Consider the following 25,084-nt stretch of genomic DNA (forward strand, 5'->3'; position numbering starts at 1 on the left):
CTTCCTTCCTTCCTTCCTTCCTTCCTTCCTTCCTTCCTTCCTTCCTTGGCAATTGGGATTAAGTGACTTGCTCAGGGTCACTATTAAATGTCTGAGGCTGGATTTGAACTCAGGTCCTCCTGACTTCAGGGCCAGTGGTCTATCCTCTGTGTCACCCTGCTGCCCCTTACAATTCAATTTCTGTTTAGATTCAGTTTTTCCTTTTAAGGATGCTAATACTTAGGCTGGAAAGGCCATAATAAATTGACTACTAGGGAGTTGAAACCTAAGATGAGTTGAGAGATAGGAACAAGCACCTAGCTGCTCTTAAGTTTAAGTTTTTATGCCCCGCTGAACTGTATCTTAGTTCATTAAAAGAACTGGAGCATATGATTGCTGAGTTACTGTCCTTGATCTTTGAAAGACGGAGAACAAAAGAGCTGCCATAGGACTAAAGAAGGGCCAAGGTTTTTTCTGGGTTTTCAAAAAAAGAAAGAACATAAAGACTCTATTGGGCAGTAAGCTTGACGTTTATTCCTGGTAAATGTTCAAAGGGAAGCTTAGTGAATATCTAGAAAAGAAAACTTTGATAATGAAGAAGCAATATGACCTTGTCAAAAAAAAAGTCACAGCAAACTGCGTTGCCTATTTTGAAAAGGTTACTAAACTGGTTATTATAAAAAAACAGACAAAGTGTACCAAATGATGTGCTATGTTTTTTTTTTCCTGTTTTTCCTGTTTGGTAGCTTATAAGAAGCAAACTTTACAAGATGCTTTATTTTTCTTCCAAGGTGGATCTTAATAAGACTGAAACTCTCATATCTAAAATAGAAAACCTTCATCACCAACCCTACTTTTGGGATTTCCTACATTCCTTGCCAGGTTTTCGAACAAGCAACTTACATCCTAAGTACGGGCTGCAGGTTTTGGCACACTTTCTGCAGACAATTCTAAGGTAAGGCCTAATGTAATTAATTTTCTGTTAATTATTTAGTGTTGTAGTTCAAGTTTTGTGGATTAATATTTTACTAAGGAAACCCATTTTAATGGCTTTCTGGATCTAAAATTTGTTTTTCAAAGTCAATTTCCTTCCTACGCAAGTATGTTTTTTCCCTTTAGACATCTTGAAAATATGAGAATGGCATTTTGCTGCAAAGCATTGAAAGAGCTCTCTTAAAATGGCACCTGACAATAGAACAGGCCAATTGTTTTTGTGGAACACCTACAAAATACAGTCGCACACTTGTTAACATTGCTTTGGGGCAAAAGTTTATTGCCTTCTAATGTCATTCTTTAGAAAAATAGGCAGTGATAAATATTGTGACTCTGTGCATGTTGTTTTTAAAGACCAAATTTATCTAGTAGTGGAAGAAAAACTAACAAATTAATAAAAAAGCTAGTCATGAGTTTTTACACATAATTTTATCCATGCTCTTCATTTTTATTTATTTATTTTTGGAGGGCAATTGGGGTTAAGTGACTTGCCCAAGATCAGATGGCTAGAAAGTGTGTTAAGTGTCTGAGGCTGGATTTGAACTCAGGTTGTCCTGGCTCCAGGGCCGGTGCTCTACTCACTGCACCACCTAGCTGCCCCCATACTCTTCATTTTTAGGATGAGGAACTTAAAACTTAGAAAGGTGAAGTCTTCTCCCCATCACCTAGTTTATCAGCAGCTGAATTAGGACTAAGCCCTAGGTTTCCTCACTTCTAGTTTATTCATCTTTTTACTAGTGCTATTTCTTCAGGTCAATTAGGATTCTCATCATACTTCCCTTATGAAAGGTCATAATATACTTTGTTTATTTAATATTGTTCTGTTCTGATTAAATGCATTAGTGAACAGTTTTTCACTTCATTCACTTTGCACATATTCATCGATCGTTTACTATGTGCAAGGCAATGGAAATGTGTTTGGATTTCTCATGTCTTGAATTTTACATAAGGGACCTAAGGTTTAATCAACCCAATTATAGGCTGACACTTGTAATCAAGGCATACGATTTTGAGACTAAGAAATTATTATACATCACAATAAAAATGCACACAGAATCCTGTATCATGGCTTGACTGATTAACAAAATGTCAGTGTTTAGAGCTAGAAGGCTTTTTGAGATAATCTACTCAGAATTATAGAAATCCAATATCACTACATTGGGCAGGACTTCACAGGGCATCTAGAGCAATCCATATTTGTTTAAGAACCTCCTCAACTCACCTGATAGAAGGTCACCCAGTCTTTACTTGAAGACCTCCAATGAGGGTAAAGCAATTCCAACTAGAGTCAGTCCAAACTACTTATAGACTCAAATTATTAGCAAATTTCTCTTCACCACTGGAGCTAAGCAGAAAAGTCTATTCCACAAAACAATTCTTAAATATATAATGAAAACAACCACCATATGGCCCCTAAGTCTTTTTCTTCAGGCTAAGTATGTCTACTTCTTTTAGTTGATTCTCATAATGTGTGGTCTTGGAACTCTTTATGACCTGGTTGATCTCTGACAAAAATGTAAATTAGCATAAACCAAGCAGAAATCCCAGCTGTGTTTCCATCTAATTCTTCCTTCCAAGTTGACATTGAAATACATTTTGGGTCCAGCTATTCAACACTTCTGCCTCTGCCTAATTTTCTGTCATTTTGCTCAAATCACTCCACATTTTAAACAAAAGTATATGAAAGACCTTTGCAAATAATTTGCTAGAATTTAGACAAACTATGCCTACTACATTCTCGTGATATACCAATCTATGTTGGGAATTAAAGAATAAAATGGGCCTTTTTTCTGGCATGACCTGTTCTTGGTCAATCCATGCTGGCTCTTACTTATTACTGTTTCCTTTTCTAGATATCTACTAATTATCCCTTTGATAATATATTCTAGAAATTCTAGAATTTGCTAGGAATTGAAGTCAAGCCCAATGACCTATAGCTTCCATTCTGGATTCTCTTCCCTTTTTCTTTCTTTCTTTCTTGCTTTGTTTTGTTTTAAATTTGATCACTTGTCCTTTTACAGTTTTGAGGTATTTCTCTTGTTATCAATGATTGTTCATTTTTCGCACAGAGTGCCTTAGCAATCTTGTATTTCAGTTCTGTCAGCATGGAGGATGCTCATGAAAGGGAGCTAGATGCCATGTCATTATGTTCCTACTTGTTTTGAGTTAACTCCCTATTGGCCATTTTATTTGGAATTTCCAGATGAGCATATGTAGTCTCACATGCACACAGCTACTACCTTGGTTCTGGCCCTCGATCACCTCTAAAGTATGTTATTGTGATAGCCTTCAAATTCATCTCCCTGACTCAAGTTTCTCCTGACCCTGGTATACTCTATACACTATTGCCACAGAGTTCACCATATCACTCTCCTACTCAGTCAACTCCTGTGGCTTCCGATATTTTTCTAGGATAAAATATCAAGTCTTCTGTTTATCTTTAATAATCCTTCATAACTTGACCCTAACTTATCTTTCTAATATCATTGTACATTGCTTTTCCTCCTGTATTCTGTTATCCATTCAAACTGGGTCCTTTAATGGGATACCTCATATCCTATGTCTGTCTTTGCACTTGCTGTTCAGTATGTAGTATTATGACTACCACCACCACCATCACTGCCATCACCTACTACTACTACCACCACCACCACCACAAGTATAAGCATCATCACTATCACCATTACCACCACCATCACCATTACTACCACTACCACCACTTCCAGCACCACCAGTACCAGTATCAATGTGACGACAATGACTACTACTACTACTACTACTACTACTACTACTACTAGTACTTCTACTACTACTACTACTACTACTACTTCTTCTACTACTACTACTACTGTCATGACCATCACCACTACTATCAACTAGAATTTGGAGAGTGTTTTAAGGCTTAAGAGCTTTACAAGTATTATCTCATTTTGTTCTTACAACAACCCTGAGATATAGGTGCTGTTATCATTCCTATTTTACAGATAAAGTAACTGAGGTAAACAGAGATGAATTGATTTGTTCAGGTTCATAGGGGTAATAAGTGCCTCATGCTAGAATTGAACTCAGATCTTCCTGACTTCAGGAGCAGGTCCCTATCCACTGCAATGTCTAGATGCTATTTCATTTATGGGCAATGCAATCTCTCACATGAGGTTCCCAGAGTCCCTCCCTTCTTTTAAGACAAAGCTCAAGCACCATTTTCTCTAAGAAGCTTTTCCTGATCCCCACAACCCTCCAACTCCAACTGCTTGGTACTCTTGCCCTCCTGAATTACTTTATATTCAACTACTATATGTGTTGACTCTATGTTTATGCTGTTTTTAGGCAGCTAGGTGACACAGAGGAACACTATCAGAAAGACTTGAATTTGAATTCTGCCTCAGACACTTACTAGCTATGTGACCTTGGGCAGAAATTTAACCTTTCTTAGCCTCAGTCTCCTCCTCTGTAAAATGGAGATGATCTGTCCTTGCATCTAACTCAAAGGGTTGTTGTTAGGATCAAATGAGATTACCTGGGGAATCTGCAAACCCTTAAGCACTCTCTGGATGATAGCTAATATTATATTTAATATGTTCTTATTGTCTCCTACGTTAGAATGTAAGCTTCTTATGAGTAGGGATTATTTCATTCTCTGTACTTGTATCACCCACACTTTTGTAGGAGTGCCTTGTACATAGTAGGTGTTTAATAAATGCTTATTGATTGCTGTGTTTCCATCCTCCATGAGTAATGTTTCTAGACCTTCTTTGAACCTCTTTCTTTTCCTCAAAATAGCTTAAAAACTGTTTTTGTTGCCCTCAACTTTTCTTGTAAACCAACAGGTTGACACTTTATTACTCACATTTGACAGTGTTTATTCTTATAATTATGATATACTTTTGCATTCATTTTCCATTACTTGCTCTCACTTCTACCATCCATTTATCTTTTTAAAAATCAATTTTTATTGATAGCTTTTGTTTTTATATCACCTGCATTTCCCTAGACATCCTACCACTTATCCCCTCCCAGAGAGCTCTCTTAAAATAAAGAATAAAAAAGAGGGAGAAAAAACCCAACTAACCATTGGTTCATAAAAATCTGATGTTATATAAAATGTGCCACACTCATGTGTTCCCACCTCTGCAAAGAAATGGGGGTAGGAAGAGACGTGTCATTTTATAGCTTTTTTGGGGGGCCAAACTTGATAATTGTAATTTTACAGCATATGATTTCAGTTGTTTTGCTGTTGTTCTTACTATTAACATTGTCATAGTTCTTGTGTATGTGTTGTTTTCCTGATTCTGCTTATTTAACTTTGCATGGGTTTATATAATTTCCTCAAGTTTCTCTGTATTCATAATTTCTTACAGCAGAGTGATATTCCATTGTAGTCATGAACCATGATTTATGATCTCTGATTCAATAGCATCTACTTTATTTTCCATTCTTTGCTACCCCAAAAAGTGATTCTATATAACTATAACTATATAAGTGATTCTATATATTCTATATAACTATATAAGATATATATATATATATCTTTTGAAAAGTCTCAAGTGTCTTGATGCATCTACATTACATCTTTTGCATCTACATTGATTCTACAACGCTATCCTATCTCGTCCCTTTATAATCTTCATAATTTTATTATTGAGAGCTTCCTATCCCTCCTGACCTGAATTTGCCTGTAGAATTTTGTTCATGTTTGTACCTATTTTTTCTCTCTTTGAAATCTGCTCTGCCCATTCTGAGGTACATGTAGACTATGCATGGCTTTCCTTTTTTAAAAAAAAATTGTATCTATCGTATTCTAAGTCAGGGTGATGACTTAATCTATCTTTCCTTTTCCCAGTTTCTTCCTCAACATCCTCTTCCTCCTTATTGTTGAGAATCATATGTATGATAGCCCTGTCACCTCATTAGTTCTACCACCTTATGAAGGATGTATTAACACAAGTCAAAAATATTATCTGTTCTACTTTTGGCATAGAAAGAGAAGTCCAGAAGATGGACAACTTAGGATAATCTTCCTAACTTAAAATCAGAAACCCATTCACCTAGCTGACATAGATAGTGCATCTTTGTGATATGTGACAATAAATAGCAGAATCATAAAAATAACTCATTTCTCTGAGTGTTGCTTAAGCTATATCATGATACTTTTGGTCTTTCTGTGAATATCTGTCAAAATATATAATATGCATAATATATCTATATATTACATATAGAACTACATATATATATACACACACATGCACATATATGTGCATAGCTATTTAAGTGCATCAATTCATTCCTATGGTTGAGGTACACCAAATTTTCACAATGAAGATTTAAGATATCAGGAGCCACAGAATAAGCATATTCTTATTTCAGTGGGGAAAATGTCCTTACAACAGAATTATGCTTTATAATGGTTCTGAACCCATAATCTCCTGGTCCCTCCAAATACTAGTGTCAAAATTAATCTTTTCATAGTATTTTCAAATTTCTAAAGCTTCTTCCCTAAGACAACCCAGTGAAGTACATCGTGCAAGTTTTAATACTCCCATTTTACACATGAGAAACCCAAGGTTCTGGAAGGTTAAGGGATTTGGCCAAGGACACACAGCATGGAGGTATTAGAAATGGGAATTAAATTCAGGCCTTGTCATTCCAAATCTTGTTCTGTCCTCTACTCATCTCACAATAATTTCTTCTAAAATCGTTGTGGTTACAAATACCTTAAATTTCCCAGGTAGGTAGCTCTACCATTTAGCTTACAGCTTTACTATGCAACAATGGGGTGCTTAGTTTATTACCCATTAGATGGTTCTCCATGCATACAACAAGGTGAATGTCATTTGCTGTGTTTTTGTGTTTGGCGAAACAGCTTGTTTTTCTTCCCTACAAAGTCATTAGGTTTTACCTCATAAAACAGTCCACAGATGATAGGTTAGAAAATACTTTCTGAAGTTTCTGTCAGTGGGAGTCCATAGCTAGCATCTCCCTCTAAGGGCGAAATGGGAACTTCCTCAACATCTTTCTTGACCTCTGCAGTTTTTATTTTGTTATTTAGTGGAGGATAGCTTGGGCTCCAGTAAACAAATATCAGGAACCAGGAGGTAGATGGGAGAAAGGGGATCAGTTGCCTATTCCTGTCCTAACATCAAAGAAGAAGTAAATGACAAAGTGGAAGAAATGGTGGGAATAAGGGGAGAAATTAGTGAAATCAAACTTCCATTTTTTTTGCGGTATTTCTGCTAATCAATGGAAGAAAAAAAATTAGACCCCTGAGCCAGTATTTAGGTGAGTCATTTGGTACCCCATTACCTTGGGGCAGAAGTTTTATTGCTTTATAATCACACCTCCTACTTCAAGAAAACATACATATTGTGACTACGTGTGGGTTGGCTGGTAAAAAATGAAATCCCGACTAGCAATAAAACAGCAAGAAAGAAGAGAAAGCAAAATCATGATAGAATGTTAGAGCTCAAGGTCAACTGCATGACCCACAGAAAGTGGCCGCAACTTATTCCTGTAAGATTTGAACAATAATATTTACAAAAAGGTTATTGTAAAACCTAATGCGTTCATGTTCTTTGTGCCACAAATTACAAAGTATTCTAACATCAGAACAGATTTTTCACTAATTCTCCCCTGAAACTAAAGAAACACGAATTACAAGAGGGAAATTTAATGTTTTAAATTCTCATACATATGTATGTATAATATAAGAAAGGTATGGGGGTATGTTGTCTTTTCAAAAAGAAAAAACTACTATGAATCAGGGGTAGCCAGGTAGCACAGCAAGTAAGAGCACCGGCTCCAGTGTCAGGATGACCTGGATCAAATCTGGGCTCAGATACTCAGCACCACACCCAGAAATAACTGGCCGTGTAACCTTGAGCAAGTTACTTAAACCCGATTTCTTAAAAAAAAAAACCCTATTATGAATCAAACATGAAATAGTGAATGCAGTGTAAGACTTGGAGTCAGAAAGATCTGGGTTCAAATCTTACCACTGCCTCCTTAGTAGTTGGGTGCCTATGGACAAATCTCTTAACTTCCCCAAGCTTCAGTTTCCTCATCAGTAATATGAGGATATTAATAACTTTAGAATTTATCTCACAGGGTTGTTGTGAATCTCAAATAAGAAAGTTGATATGAATCACTTTGAAAATTTCATAGCACCATTTAAATGTCAGTTGCTATTATTATTGTTATTAATAAGATACTGTCTTCACAATCCTTGCCTTCAAGTGTTTGAACAGTGGTCATGTGGAAGAGACATTATACTTGTTCAGCCCTCTGTGCCTTATGGTTGGCACTTAGGAAGGGTTTAATAAATGCTTATTAACTGACTGACTGCTTGGCTGACCTCATGGGGAAATTACAGTAGGATTGACTTAGGGGATTCAATGGGAAAAATTGTACTGACCATCACAGCTGTCCAAAAGTTGAATTAGCTGCCTCAAGATGTTATCTGTTTTCACTAGTTCCTAGAGAGATGTTGCAAAGGGAATTCCTATTCAGATGGACTAGACATAATTTAAGGACTTTTTCAACTCTCAGACAATTATTCTGTGATATTCGTATTTTTGGAATATATATATGTATACACACAATATTTTGCCCCGATATGTTCACTTTTCTAAACGAGATTTAACTTAGATAAAATTTAGAAATCAGACATTGGTATCTTCAGTCTAGTACTGAACAGCTAGGGGGTGCAATAGAGAGAACACTGGATAGAGTCAGGAAGAACTGAATTTGGATTCTACATCAGACATTGACTAGCTATGTGATTCTGGCCAAATCTCTTACCTTTGTTGGCCTCGGTTTCTTCAACTGTAAAATGTGAATATTGTTGTGAGGATCAGTTAAGATATTTTTGAAGTACCTGGCACATAGTTGGGGCTTAATAAATGCATATTCCTTTATAATCATACCTCATACCTCAAGAAAATATGCATATTGTGACTGTGTGTAGGTTGAATGATAAAAATGAAATTCTGCCTAGCAATAAAATGACGAGAAATAAAGAGCAGAAACAAAATCATGACAATGTTAGAGCTCAAGGTCAACTGTGTGACCCAGGGAAAGTGGTTCCAATTTATTCCCATAACATACAAAGGATATTATTTATAAGACTATTGCAATGCCTAATGAATCCATGTTCTTTGTGCTGCAGATTATCAAGTGTTGGAACAGATTTTTCACTAACTCTCTCCAAGACATCTTTTTTTCTCTTATTCCCCCCAAACTGTATTATTTTTTTCTATTTGGTTTGGGAATCAGGAAAACTAAGGGTCTATCCCGATGTTCTGTTGTTCTCTAGAAATGGGACAAGATCTGGATTTGAATTTTGGTGCTGCCACTTAATAATATAAGGCAGCTAGATGATACACTATATAGAGAGTGCTATGCCTGGAGTCAGGAAACTTAGATTCAAATCTAGCTTCAGATACTTACTAGCTATGTGAACCTAGGCAAGTCACTTATCCTCTGTTTGCCTCTGTTTCCTCAATTGTAAAATGATGATATTAATAGTGCCTACATTTGAGGATTGCTGTGAGAATCAAATGAGATAATATTAGTAAAAAGGATAGGAACAGCTAGGTGATGCAGTGAATAGAGCACTGGCCCTAGAGTCAGAAGGACCTGAGTTCAAATCCAACTTCAGACACGTGACACTTAACTACCTGTGTGACCTTGGGCAAGTCACTTAACCCTAATTGCCTTGCCTTCCTCCCTCCAAAAAAAAAAAAGATAGCGCAGTGCTTGACACATAGTATGTACTTAATAAACAAATGCTTATTTCCTTCCTTCTTTAATATCTTAGGCAAGTCACTTCTCCCTTCCAAATCTCAGTTTCTCCTTCTGTAAAAATTACAGGATTGGACTGATTTCTAACTTCCCTCTGGCTTCAAATTGAATCTTTGAAAACAAAAGAGTCTCTGGACCTCAGTTACTTTATCTGCAAAAATGAGAGGATTGCGCTACATGATCTCAAACGTTCTGTGATTCTGGGACTTTTTACCCCTTTCTTTTCTTCAGGGTCCATGAATCATGAGTCTCAGCAATATAGACCACATCTATGTGATGTAAATGAATTGTTTGTGTTAAGAGAAAGCCAATATTTTCCACTGTCTTCACTGTAACTTGTGTAACAGTTGATTGGTTCACGCACCTAACCCATAGCAGTTAAATGAGCAGAATAACAGAGTCTATATGCTGCTACTCAGTTGTTTAAGTTGTAGAGACCTGACCTGATACTACATGTTATGACATTGCAACTGGAGGAGACCATGGCCATTTTATAGGAGAACTCTGTTCTTACTGGGGTTTTCATATGAATATTTATAGAACTGTTATACTGTGGAGAGTCCGATTTACTCACAGTATATCAAATCTGTGAAATAAAAATCCACATTATAATGAAATGATGCTGTACTTGTTTTTTTGAATGCTCTCCTCATTACAGCATATTAGTTACCTAAGGAATTGAATAGCAACACTCGTTAGCTTTGGACTTCACATAGCGCTTTGTGCTGTTTATATCCATGTTTGTGTCTCAGGCCTCTGATAGAATGTAAGTTTTATCCCCTTCCCTTTCCAGATCATTCTGGCTTTCATTAAATGTCTAATAATAGACCCAGCCTAAGCCTCTGTGACTTATTGTTTAGATTTTGATGGCTTGGAATGAGTGTTTGGCTTAGAATGAGCAATTGTTTTCTTTTCTGTTGGAAAATTGTTCCCCTCCCAGACTGACATACTTGGGATGGTAAATTGGACCATGTTTTGTCTCAGTTCTTAACCTAGCCCTTAGTCATTGAATGGACTTGGCTTCAGACATATTGTGACCTGGGAAGGACCTTAATTTAGAAAGGCCAAGGTCACCCACTTCATCCTGGGCCTTCACCAGTCCTCCTGACTTTTGTCTTACCACTGGACTCCAGTGACTTTGGAGGAGAGAGTGAAGCTGATGACTTTGGGCAGCCCTGCCTCACTTAAATTCATGTGCAAGTCAGAACATCAACTTCTGATATAATTGGTCCTCTTGAGAACAAAGGATGATGACAACCACCACCACCAAGAAGTGTTTTCCAAGGGTAGAGTCTATGTCTTATTCTTTATAGCCTTTAGCATAACACTTTGTCCATAGAAGGTACTTAATAAATATTTGTTTCTATTTTAAATAGGGAGTTTAACCCTTTTAGAAACAATATTTGAACTAAGATAGAAACTGAGGAATGAGTAGATACAAGAGTCTCTGGCACAAATATTCAATGAATATTTATTGAGTTGAATGTTAATATTGTTGGAAAATTATACCTTTTCTCTCATTTTAATTCCAGTTCTTTAGCATCTCTAGAAGATTTGGATTGGCTACCAATAAACCAGACTTCCTCCAAGGCTGCTCAAATAGGACTAAATGTGACTGTTACGATACTGGAATTTCTCCAGGAGGAAAAAGTGGAAGCTATAGGTATGTGCTCTTAAAATGGTTGCATAGTAAATGTACAATATTGAAGAAAATCTACAGAGAGATGAGATACTGGGAATTTAAGTGCAAACTTTAATCTGGAAGACAGTATTTCAAAGCCCCCCTCTCTACTGCCTTATAATGATTTTGAAGTCTCGGTCTTCTTGTCTTGCCCAGGCCAGGAGTGCAAGGCCAGATTCGACTATTGATCTGAACAAGAGTTGCCAAAGCTTCTGCTCCTTTTCCAACCTGGCCTTGTTTGTTTCTCTTTAGACAACCTGATGCCTCCCATTCCTGGGGGCTTACCGCATTCATGCAAAGCTTAGTTTGGCCACCCAACTGGCATGGTCCTCTGCAGCTCATCACCACCACACTCAAGGGGTCCTCTAAACAAACTCAGTGTTTCTGCTGGCTGAGATTACAGGCATGTACCATCATGCCCAAATGTAATCTAAATTCTTTTGGTGGAACAGAACGGTGATAGAGGCAACTAATTATGTTATGTTTGTTTTTTTGCCTTGATACAGTCAGATTTCATTGTAGACTGACAATTTTCCAAAAATCTTAAGAAGTCATATGTAGCCCAAACCAGTTATCTATACTAATAAAGGGTTATGTGAAAATGAGTAATCTTTGATTTTGTTAGTGTGAAGATTTCTTACCATAGCCATAGGCAACTATGACAGTAGTAGCTGAGTCCTAGGAAGTTGTTTAGGGGACCTTTAGGTTAAATGACTTGCCCAGGATTCCATATCTAGTGTGAGGTTGGCTTTGACTCTATCTTCCTGATTCTGTCTAGTACGCCAGTCACTGTCATGCTGCTATATTCCCCCCGCCCCCAAGAAATCTATAGAGAAACCCTGAAACCTAATTTTAGCTGTTTCAGTCTTTTTTTTTTTTTAAGCAATTGGGGTTAAGTATCTTGCTCAAGGTTACACGGCCAGTTATTTCTAAGGGTGTGGTGCTCAGTATCAGAGCCCGGATTCGATCCCAGGTCATCCCGACTCTGAGGCCAGTGCTCTTACTCACTGAGCCACCTGGCCGCCCCCATATTTCAGTCTTAACAACATATTTATATGGCCTTGTGTTGTTTACCAATTATTTGAACATGAAATAATGTATATACCGTGTTTCCCCGATAATAAGACCTATCCCGAAAATAAGCCCTCCCCTTACTGTGTAAGATTCCTCTAAAATAAGCCCTCCCCCCAAAATAAGCCCTATTGAGATTGCTACTGTAGTGAAGGTGATCCCCTGCGCTACACGCTACATTACGGTACCCTCTGTATGCACCGCCTCCTCCCCCTCCCCCGTGAAACGCACGCCGTGCTCCGAGCTGCATCCAATCAGAGCTGCAGCAGTGAGCGCGTCATCCTGTTCTTCCCCAGTGATTTGCTTATTGAATAAAGGTACATTTTTTTGTTCACATTTACCTGTTTATTAAAATTGCTGTCAATGTTCATTAAAATAAGCCCTCCCCTGAAAATAAGCCCTCTGGTGGTTTTCTGTCCAAAAAAAATAATAAGACAGTGTCTTATTATCGGGGAAACACGGTATGTGTTTTGTAAAATGTAAAACCTCCCAAATATCCTGACAAATTTTCTTTACACTAAAAATAACTTCTCTCACCACCCTCTTCATTTACTTCTCTGTGTCCTTTTTACCTACCGACTTATATATGCTAAGTCATTAGTTAGGAATTTTTTGTTTACCCACAAGATTTTTCAATATGTGGCTTGTAAAAGAATAGGCCCCAATAATGACTATCAATGGTTAATTTCTTGTTGCCGAGTCTCCTGATATGAGGCATAATCACAGTTAGAATGGCTGTACTCTCTTTCTCATGAGTATCAAGCTGCAAAGGGAAAAAAAAAGGCACATAAAATACCTCACTGGGTTAGGCTCAGTGACCTCAATTTGGCTAGTCTCCATTTGGCATCCAGAATATTTGTGTATTGCCCAAATTGTACCAGTTGATTTACCTTATACTTGCAAATATAATTGCAACTCAGAATGTAATTAAATAGAGCTATTTTCTTTGAACATTTTTACTTCAGTTGCCAATGACTCACCACTAAGGAGAATGAGATTACGTAAAAAAAATTATATCTACAAACTAATGAAAGTTGTTTTAATTTCTCTTGTCTTTAGGGGAATATATTCTTCCAAGTAAGTAGAGTCAAACATTTTAATGGTAGAGAATAAATTATTTGTGAGCCTTTGGGGCTCACCAGTTCAATCATCACAGTCATTTAATCTGGGTATAAGAATAATTGAAATATATTCTTTAGCCTGGTATTAAGCAACACATTTCTATAACCAATTTATCACTTTTTGGGTATCAGCCTTTTGGGATTATTTGGGGATTTCTTTGCTTCTTCCTCAGAGAATTAAATTCTGCACTAGTGTTTAAGGAAATGTTGGGATTCTTTTGTCTTGTGACGTGGTGGTAAAATCACTAGACCAGAAGTCAGAAGATGTGGGCTCTTTAGACCTCAATCTGTCGATGGGGAACTGTGGGACCTGGTGCAGATCTAGCCTCCTGCTTAGTAGTTTAAGGCTGCCAGATGGTCACTCGCTCAACTCTTTTTTTAAACTCCTCCAAGTTTCACCACTTCATTCCTTTTCTCCTCACATTTGGTTAGTAGAGGAAGTGGTAGAGTCCAGGCTTCTTAGTGCTTCATTTTCATTCATGATCCCATAATGTCTCTTCAAGGACCTTAATATAGCATAGCCTCATCTGTCATTATGCATTCATTCTCTCTCTCTCTGTGTCTTTCTCTGTGTCTCTCTCTGTCTCTGTCTCTGTCTCTCTCTCTCTCGCTCTCACATTTTTCTTTTATCATCCATCTCCCTATAAACATGCTCAAGTCTGTCTAATGCTCAAAAAATCTGCCTTGGAGCAGACTTGTCTGCCAAGCTGCTTACTTCTCTCTATTCTCCTTCATTCTGAAACTTCTTACAAAAGTTTTGTGTCTGCAGCGTGTCCACGTTCTCATAACCATTTATATTCTGAACTCCTTACACTGGGGCTTCTTCCCCTATTTTCCTCCTAAAAATTCCTTCTTAGATGTCACCGGTGACTTCCTTACCATCAATTCTAAAGGATTTCTCAGTCTTCATTATCCTAGACCTCTCTATAGGTTTTGCTTGCTTCTGGGTAAATTCATTTACATATCTCTGTCTGTCTGTCTGTCTGTCTATCTATCTATCTATCTATCTATCTATCTATCTATCTATCATCTCTATCAATCTATTTATCATCTATCTATCTATCTATCTGTCTGTCTGTCTGTCTGTCTGTCTATCTATCTATCTTCACAAAATAAGCAAGCAAGAGAAACACAGACATGGCAACATAAATGAATGGAAAAATGTATAAAGCATATTTATATAAGCATAAAATATATTTCTATAAATAGTATGTGGCACATACAAGCACACATATATCTATATGTGTATATATTACACACTCACACACACATATTACATACATATATATCTCAAATATTGAAAGGAAACATTGCATAGTAGAACTAAGAAAACCTGGGTTCAAGTACTGTCTCTGACAAATATTGACTGTGTGACCTTGGGCAAGTCACTTAATGTCTTAACTTAGGAATTTCTCTAAGACTCTAAGTTGTAGAGATAGTGCTGACCTATGTTGGTAGTGATATTTTCCTCATTCCAAAGAGTTCTCTGTACCAAGGAAATCTTAGATCCATTCATTAGTCTTATAAATAAATACTTATGTGTATGTGTGTACATACATACATATATAAATATGGATAGATTGAGGGAAGGAGGGAGAGACAGGGAGAGATGTCATTTGTAATTAATTTGTTCAATCTTTGTCACTCACAGTTTCATTATTTCATGTTGAGTTATGTATATTAATTTGATTTTAAATGGCATGCAGTTGAATTCATTAGCTCACACTCTATCAAGGGCATTTCGTGATCTTTCCTGCTGATGATCTATTTTTTCCTCAAATTCCTCATCATTTCAGCTCTAGTGTTTAGCAGGTGACTTTAGACAATCTTCTTAGCAACTTTATTTGACATTTGTTTTTGATATGCATATCCCTTACTGCTTTGTTAGACCTTGAGGGACCCATGTCTAAAGTCTGATGTCATTGCCACTAGCTGATGCTCTGAGCTAGTTAGGTAGCATTAGTAAAAAGTAGAGATCTTTGCTACAGCAATCCAGAGTGCTTCATGTAACTAACCAGGCACTTGTCTATAAAGATAAAATTATTCACATACAGGCACATGTCATATAGTGTTATCCCATCCAGAGTCATCTTGAAATAACATTGTTAAGACATTACAGCAACCAACTCTACTATAATTTTAAAATCCTACTATATTCGCCTTTCATCCAGCATGCAAAAAGGAGGATTTCTTGCCGCTGAGAAAGTTGTAAACCAATTTTTTTGCTTTATAATCAAATAAAAAGGGTGGGGAGACCTCATACTAGAGGAGAAGATATGTCAAAAGACTGGTAGAAATTATCTGCCCCTCCATCATCAATAAACCAACTATAACCATTTATTGTGTGCTTATTATGTTCCAGGCACTGTGTTAAATGTTGGTTCTACAAAATCAAAATTAAAACAATCTTTTCCTTCAAAGAGATTACATACTAATGAGGGAAACAACAGGAACACATACAGATATATATATATGTGTGTGTGTGTGTGTGTGTGTGTGTGTGTGTGTGTGTGTGTGTGTATATATATGCAGGAACATACAAAATGGATGTAAAGTAACTGGTAGAGGAAGTACTATCATCTTCCAGAATAGATGGAAGGAAAAGAAAGGCCTTGGTAAGAAGGCAGCATTGAGCTTATTCCTGAAAGAGACTAGAGACTCCAAGGGGTAAAGGTGTTGTGGGAGAATATTCTAGGCAAGAGAGACAGTAGGGGCGAAGCATGGTGATGGCAGATGGAGGGCCATGTGTGAAAAGTGGCAAGTTGGCCATTATGACTGCTCTAAAGAATGTGTGGAAGGAAGTAATTAGTAAGAAAACTGGAACATTGTGAAGAACTTTAAAAGACAGACAAAAGCATTCATATTTAATCCTAGATGCAAGAGAGAATCACGATTACTGAGTGGGATAGAAGTGGGGTAGAAGTAGAAGGATTACTGACTGGGCAGAAGTGAACTTTAAGAAAATCACTTCTGTGGCAATATGGAAAATGGATTGAAGTGGGGAGAAGCTGGAGAGAGGGAGGTCAATTAGAAGGCTATTACAATGGTCCAAATGAGAGGTGATTAGGGCCCAAACTAGGGTGGTAGCAATGAGAATAAAGGGAAAGGGACACTTGAGAGATGCTATGGATAGAAATAATAAGATTTGGCAACTGATTGGATATGTAGTTAATGGAGAGTGAGGAACTGAGCATGATACCAAGGATGGAAACCTGAGTGATTAGAAGGGTGTTGGTGTCCTTAACAGTTAATGGGGAGAACTGGAAAAGGTGGGCTTGGTGATAAGATAGTGGGCTCTTTTGGGGTCATGTTTAGTTTAAGATGCCTATAGGGAATTCAGTTTGAAATGTCCCATAAACAATTTTTGATGAACACAGTTGAATCTCAATAGGGCTTGGAGCTCAAGAGAAAGGGCTAAATAGATCTGGGAGTCATCATATATTGAGATGATAATTGAATCTATGAGAATTGAGAATCCATGAGGTAATCTAATAAGAGTATAGAGAGAAAAGAGGCAAGACCTGGACAAACTTAACATATATCTATAGTGAGTGGATGTGACGTGGATGATGGTCCAGGAAAGGAGATTATGTGTCATGCTGGCAGGAGGAGAGCCAAAAGAGGGAGCTGTCATGGAAACTCAAAGATGGGAGATCTAGTCTGATCTGAGAAGTGTACCTTGATTTTGCCAGATGGAGTACCATACTAACAAAGTTTTGAATACCCTTGATGCGTCCTCACAAGAAACTGAATGCCATGAACATGCTTAGCATGGTCTTTTCTCTTCTTAAGCATTGTGAAACTGCCTTCTGTCCTGCTACATGCCTTCCAACTCTCTGTTATATCGAGGTGCTTGCCTTTGCCTTTGCTAGTATAGGCCCTTGTTCACAACTACAGGGTTTATGAGGTGTCATCCATAGGAAAGGGTGACCTAAGACCCAAATCTTCTAAAATTGTCACCCCTAATTCAGCAGCTTCTTTACTCAAATTTCACTTAACGTGGCAGGTCACAGCTCTGGTTCCAGTCCCCACCTTCCTTCTGTCCTCAGGCCTGCACTCCCAAATCCCAGCCAGCTGTACTCCATCCAACTCAAACCTGTGGCCCTGATTCCATATTTTAGGTTCAAATTTGTGTGACTACATACCTACATCTTCGATAGTTTAAATTTTGGCTCCCCAGGAAAATTGCTCCTATTTAGTAAAGAGTGTTGGGTTTGGAATCAGAATGACTAGAGTTCAAATCCTGCCTCACACACTTATAAACTGTGATCCTGGACAAATCATTTCATCTTTCCCAGCCTAAATTTCCTAATTACTAATGTGGAGATAATAATAGAACTTGCCTCATATGATTGTTGTAAGGATCAAATGAGGTAATATGTATAAAATACTTTGCAAGCCTTAAAGTCCTATATTAATGTTTATTATTATTATTATTCTGTAGCTAACATATCCCTGAAAGGCTTTTTTGCTTAATGTGTTTCTGTAGAAATACTTACTGACCTCAGGTGAGCTGTCCCTGGATTTGTAGGTCAGTCAATTTTGCCATTAAAGAAAGATGAAATATTAAATTCCAGACTTGGCTCATTTTTCATGCATAGTGTCTATCTGAGATGAGTACTACATGGACCATTTTCATTCACTCATTATTTCCGGTGTAGATAGACCAAACTCTTTAAAATAGTTATGGATCTCATTTAGAAGACTCTGTAATTGTTTTGGGGCTTGGGGCAGTCAGTAAAATGTCGTGTATAAAAAGGAGCTCACCATCCAGATCAGGGGTTCCTAACTCTCTTAGTGTCATGAACTCCCTTGGCCATTAGGATTTTTAATTACATAGTTACTTTTTAATTAATTACATAATCACAAAGAAAACCAATAACATTGAAATATAATTATCATAATATTTTAAAAGTATATGGATTCCAGATTCAGAGCCCGTGATCTTCATGGAATTTCTTCTACTCCCACTCACTCCCACTCACTCCCCAACTCTTATTTCTATCTTTTAATTTACCTCTAATAGAATTTTATATAAAGACAGCATGAACTTGGGGAATGAATATTATGAGAAGTGAAGAAAGATCAAGGGGATAGTTGTGGGGAAAGAGCTTTGTAAAGAGTTTTATCTGAGTTGTTGTTCATATTATTATTAGAAGGCTGAGGGTAAAAAAGAGCTTGACCAAGTCTCTTTGGATTTTTTAGCTCCAGATCTGTCCCATTATAAGCCAATGTTCTGATTAAAGTCATCCCTATAGCCATTGTGGTTTGCTGCTGAGCCCAGTACTTCTATATGAACTTTTATTCTATAGCATAGAGAGCTGAAAAGCTTTTAGATTTTCTCTGGTGGGGCAACTTGCCCAGGGTCCATTTTCTTCTGAAGCCTCTTCTGTCACTCTTCATATGGTTTCCACTCAACTGTCCGGAAGCTTCCATTGCTACTCAGTGGGTGGTCTGTTGCTTTTGTCATTCTTGTGACAATTATGCTCTCTTACTATTCTGCTCTCCTGAATGATTGTGGTGAGTTGGGGAGAGGACAAGAGGCAGGGGACGATGATAAGAGATGATAAAGGAGTTATTAAATTTAGACTTTAGGTTATTCTTTGAGTCTTTAGTACAATCTCAGCCTGGGTATTTTTTGTAGTTACAGTAACCTTGCAAAGGTAACAAACAAGTAACCCTTCAAAAACTGTCATTGGGTATAAAATTTGCATGTAACCCATGCTTCTCCATGTCACTTTCTTGCCAATTTTGACATATAATGTACCACTTCTGTCTTATTTTGAAGTTCTTAGAGCTAATGTACTCAAAACTCTCTCCCATCATCAAATCCTCATGGATTCCTAACAAAAATAAAATTGAAAGGCAGGATTATAAAATTTACATCCACACGCCTCCTTAATATCACTTCATTTAGGTCACCAATAGATCCATATCCATTTTACTTTCATTAAAAGATTATGAACTAGAGAAAAAATTATGTAATAATTTTTGGAGAATGAAAAAGGATACTTAGAATAAGAATTTTTTATTGTTTTTGTTTTTTGCTTTTTGGAGGGGAGAAGGTGGGGCAATTGGGATTAAGTGACTTGCTCAAGGTCACATGGCTAGTTTTATGTTGAGTGTCTGAGGTTGGATTTGAACTCATGTCCTCCTGACTCCAGGGCTGGTCCTCTGTTCACTGCGCCATCTAGCTGCCCCTAGAATAAGAATTAAAAAAAATTTAGGAGATTTCTTAGATTTTCACAGAAACATGGAATATTAGACCTGGGAAGAACCTTTGAAATCATCTAGTTTGATTTTTTTTCACTTCCAAAAACAAAAAAATGGAAATTGAGATGCCCATCAAGTCAAATTACTTGTCTAAAGAAACACAGCTAGTTGGTAGAGGAAGAATTTAAACCAAATTTCCTGATTCTACATTGAGTTCTCTTCTATTAGCCCTTGGTAAAAGTAAGAAAAAAAACCCAACAAATATTTATAACCTGGAGAGAAGACTTCCTCAAAGGAGTCATATTATCCCATTAATACTTAAAGGATAATTGTGAAGAAAAATACTTTCTTTGTGTTACTCCAAAGGGAAAACTAGGACTATGGATAGAAGTCATAAGCAAGTAGAGGAGGAAATGTAGTGATTAGAGTAATCCAGGAGTAGAAGAGGCACCTTCACTATCTTTTTTTTTTTTTTTAAAGCAATCGGGGTTAAGTAACTTGCTCAAGGTTACGTGGCCAGTTATTATTTCTGGGTGTGGTGCTGAGTATCTGAGCCCAGATTTGATCCAGGTCATCCCGACACTGGAGCCTGTGCTCTTACTCGCTGAGCCACCTGACCGCCCTAAGCAATTTGGGTTAAGTAATTTGCTCAAGGTTACATGGCCAGGTGTTTCTGGGTGGGTGCTAAGTGTCTGAGCCCGGGATTCGATCTCCAGGTCTTCTCAACACTGGAGCCGGTGCTCTTACTCGATGTGCTACCTGGCCGCCCCTAGGCGCCTTCATTATCAGTCAAGAAGAGCCACTTCTCAGGCGGCCAGGTGGTTCAGTGAGTAAGAGCACCAGCTCCAGTGTTGGGATGACCTGGGAATCAAATCAGGGCTCAGATACTTAACACCACACCCAGAAATAACTGGCTGTGTAAACTTGAGCAAGTTATTTACCCCCAAATGCTTAAAAAAAAAAGAAGAGGCACTTCTCTATCAATGAAAATATTCAAACAGAGTAAAAAAATTATTTCACAGACAATATAGAGGAATTTTTACATTGGTCTAAGATTGGACTAGATGACTTCCAAGATCCCTTGAATTTCTAAGAATGGATGAATCAAGAAGAGAGATACAAAAGACATTATATAAGTTACATGGATTGAACAGACCATTACAGATAATATCAAAGCTTTTCTCCAAGGAGAATATATTCCTTTTTTTTTTCTGAGTAAAGCGGTACTTCATATACCATAACAAATTGTAATTTTTCTGGAGTGCTATATCAGTCATTCTGTTTTACTATTTGGGTTGTTTGTTCACTATTTTCTTCGTGTTTGAATATTTTAATTTTTTAACCCCTCCATATTACATTACATGTTGTTGTCATTCAGTCATTTCAGTCGTGTCTAACTCTTCATTTGGGCTTTTCTTGACAATACTGGAGAGGTTTGCCATTTTCTTTTCCAGTACATTTTACAGATGAGGAACTGAGGCAAACGAAGTTAAATGACTTACCCAGGGTTATAGAGTTAATAAGTGTCTGAAGTTGTATTTGAACTTAGAAACATGAGTCTTTCTGATTCCAGGTCTGGCACTCTATCTACTTGACCACCTAACTGTCCTGTGTCATCTTACTTTAATTTGTTTTTTCCACTTATGTGTGTATTAAACACTAAGATTCTGATTTTTAGTAGACTACCAGTCTCAAATCAGCTTAGTTGGCTATCTCATCCAGTCTAGTACAATCATTTCTAATCTTCAACCCAATGTAAGTATTCCCTCTACAATGTTTCTGACAAATCCATTCCATTTTCTCCCAATTTCCATAATTACTGAAGGATTTATCTGCTATCATGAATTTATATTTATTTCTATTTGAGTATTCTACTTCTTGCTGCCCTTCCATCCACACTTTTTTGTGTACTTTTTCCATGAAGAGGTTGGTGTTATTTCTGTATACTTTTAGATGTGTCAGCTTGTAAGGACATGATGGGCAGGATAAACATTTTAAGACTAGCCTATGCTCATATGTATGTTTTTAAATAGGAATTGGATACAACTTGTCACTAAGAAATGTGGTGTGGAACCCTTTGAAGCTGAAATCTGATTTGACATCCAAATATGGCTTTGATGACCTTCATGTTGAGAAGATGCTGAATTACACTGGAGAGTTAAATGAGGTATAGATGTTTATTGATCCCTCATCCCTTAATTACTTTGTAAAAGTCACCACAGAACTATACAATAGCAGTGACATTTTCTGTAGGTGCTTAAAATAATGATTCCTGGGTGATCAAACTTTCTTTCACTTAAAAAGAAAATAAAGGAAAAACAGTTTTTGCTTTTATTTCCTTTTTTATGCACAGTGTCCTTTGTAGCAAGTTTTACATGCAAAGGCAGTGGTCCAGTACTAAAGCATTATAGAATATGTCAACAATGTTAAGAAACTGCTATTGTAAAAATATTAAATATCAGCCTATTCAGGCCCAATATAAAAAAGAAGCCCAGATGGAAGTCTATGTGATGGATGACAGAGGTTTTGGTCTTAGAATCAGAAAGACTTGACTGTCAATCCTTGCTTCTAATATTTACTACTTGTGTGACCATGAACAAATCGTTGAGTCTTGGTTTCCTCATCTGTAAAATGAGACAAATAATATTATGTGCCTAACCATACTGAAGTGGGGATCAAATGTTTTATATCTAAAACATGTTTTATAAACCTTACAATATAAACACTAGTTATCATAATTATAGCGAGACTTTTGCCTATTACTGGAATTCTTTGTCTAGTATCTTTATCTAGTATTTATTATCTAAATAACTTTTCTTAGAATATCATTAAAGTCAGAGTCCATGATCTATTATTGGGAATATTTTTTCTTTTTCTTTTTTTTAAAAAGATTTATTTACTTTTATTTTATAACATTCAGTTTCACAATCCCTTGAGTTCCAAGTTTTCTCCCCCTCCTTCTTCTCCCCTCTCCCCCTCCATGGCGGCATGCAATCAAATATTAGTTCTACAAATACCTTCATGTTAAATGTTAGTCAAGTTTTAAAGAAGGATTTTAACCAATGGAACAAACAACGAGAAAGAAGGAATGAAACAAAACAAAACACGAGAGAGAGAGAGAGAGTGTGAGTAGTTTGCTTCAGTCTTCAGGGAATATTTTTTCTTTTGTGTCTTGGATTATTAAAAAAAATAGGTGTCAAACTTGATCAGGGAAGTACACTGGATATATAAGGAGGAGTAAGCCTGTAAGAAGAGATCTGGTAGATACAATACAAGTAAGAGGTAGTTTATTTCAAATATGCAGAGATAATAGGATCATAGTCTTAGAGCTAGAAGAAACTTTTGGAGATCACTTAGTACAAACCTTCCCTTCCTGCCACTTCTCCCCCTGACATTTTACAGATGAGCAAAATGAAGCCTGAAGATAGTAAGGAACTTGCCCGAGCTTCACAGCTAGTAAATGCTAGAGTCAGGATTTGAACCCAGGTTCTATGACTCTAAATCAAATACTCTTTTATAGTCACATAGATTTAATAGAACCATAATTGGAGATCATAATTTAGATCAGACCTGCACCATCTATGGCCTGCAGGCAGTAAGTGGCCTGAGGGAACACTGAAGGATTTCTGGTGTCCTGGGGAAAATGTAGAGGATGGCATTTTTTGAGGGCTCCCTGAAATCCTTTGGGAGGCCACAGGTTGGGTAGTCCTGCTTTAGATCATCAATTCTAACCCATCAATTTTACAAATAAGAAAACTGAGGCCCAGAAAGGTTAAGTGATTTTCCCAAGTCACAATAATTCATAGTGTAAGTGATTACATCCTGGGTACCCCATTCCATTCCTGTATTCAAGGAATCTCTGTGTTCCTGCATTGGGCCAATTGCCTTAATTCAATTACTGCTTGCTGCTTCTTAGAAGTACCTGGAAGTAGGAAGAACTTCTTGCACATCGTAGTAAAATTTTGGGAAGAAAAGCCATTGATGATTCAATTCAATTTAACTATATTCAAGGAAGTGTACTAAGGTCTATGGTTACAAAGACATAAAGCAAAAGGAAAATTTTGCCCTGCCGGTGCTTACATTTTATAACGGATATAGCATGTAATTAGTTAAGCAAAGTTAAGATCATTTGAGGAAGAAGAGAATGTTAATTACTGAAGCCATCAGAGAGAAATTCCTAATGGCGGTGACACATGGGTTGAAATTGTCATGAAGAAAGTCCAAGATTCTGAGGTGAGGTGAGAGAGAGAATGCCTTTCAGATATGGAGGACACACTGCATGGGGAAGGGAAATGGAACTATGAGTTTCAGGAACGAAAAAGAGTAGGAGAGCTTGGCAGGAATGTACAAGGTATGAATAGCAGTACTGTGAAAACAGTCATTTTGGGGTGGGAAAATCATAAAGCCATGCTAGTTATATAAAATAAAACTGAAATTTGTTAAATTGCAAAACTTTGCTAAAATAAAGATACAATTCATTTCGATCACAGTTACCAACAAAAATTATAGACTGCCATACTGTATTTAAAAGATGTCTATCTTTTTACCTATCCACTTCCTGACCTTTTCCCCTGGGGAAAAAAATCAATGTAGATCACTTTAACTCAGGGCTGAAAAGAAGTGAAAGAAACAAGCAGGCTTTCACAAGTGATTTTCTACAGTAGACCACATCTTCACAGTTCCATAGTTACCTAAAGGGTGCAGATAATATAAGATTATTTTGTTTGTTTATTTTGAAAAATGACTCTGTTGGGGTGGCTAGGTGGCACAGTGAATAGAGCACCAGCCCTGGAGTCAGGAGGACCTGAGTTCAAATTAGACCTCAGACATTTAACACAAAAAAGTAGCTGTGTGACCTTGGGCAAGTCACTTAGCCCCAAATGCCCTCCAAAAAGCAAAGAAAAAAAATGACTCCAGAGGACAAATTATAGGCTTAAAGAATCTTGTCCTAAAACAATATCTTCCCTACAGATGTTAAGATCATATAAGACTACCTGGTAGATACAAGCACAAAACTTACTTCGTTCTATAAAGGTATAAAATGCACCATTGACAATATTTTTTATTGATTTTAGTGTTAGAGGACCTGGGTTCAAATCTCACTTCTGATACGTACTACTTGGGTGACTTTGGGTAGGTCATTTATCTTTCACGATCCTCAGTTTCCTCATCTGTAAAATGAAAGATTCGACTAGATGGATTCTCATGTACCTTTCCACTCTAGATCTAT

The 25,084-nt window shown here is 37.1% G+C and overlaps 1 protein-coding gene across 1 annotated transcript in view; it reads left to right on the forward strand.

Moving 5' to 3' along the window:
• Positions 1 to 25,084, forward strand: part of ABCA13 (ATP binding cassette subfamily A member 13) — a 513,785-nt gene that overhangs the window by 56,983 nt on the left and 431,718 nt on the right. The window contains exons 6-8 of the mRNA XM_069084494.1: positions 726 to 934; positions 11,301 to 11,431; positions 21,888 to 22,021. Coding sequence (XP_068940595.1) covers positions 726 to 934; positions 11,301 to 11,431; positions 21,888 to 22,021 — 474 coding nt within the window. The remainder of the gene's footprint in view (positions 1 to 725; positions 935 to 11,300; positions 11,432 to 21,887; positions 22,022 to 25,084) is intronic.

Source organism: Petaurus breviceps, unplaced genomic scaffold, assembly GCF_028583685.1.
Source record: "Petaurus breviceps papuanus isolate PSGF00001 unplaced genomic scaffold, PetGlider_PUasm1.0 174, whole genome shotgun sequence".
In the NCBI taxonomy this organism is placed as follows: domain Eukaryota; kingdom Metazoa; phylum Chordata; class Mammalia; order Diprotodontia; family Petauridae; genus Petaurus; species Petaurus breviceps.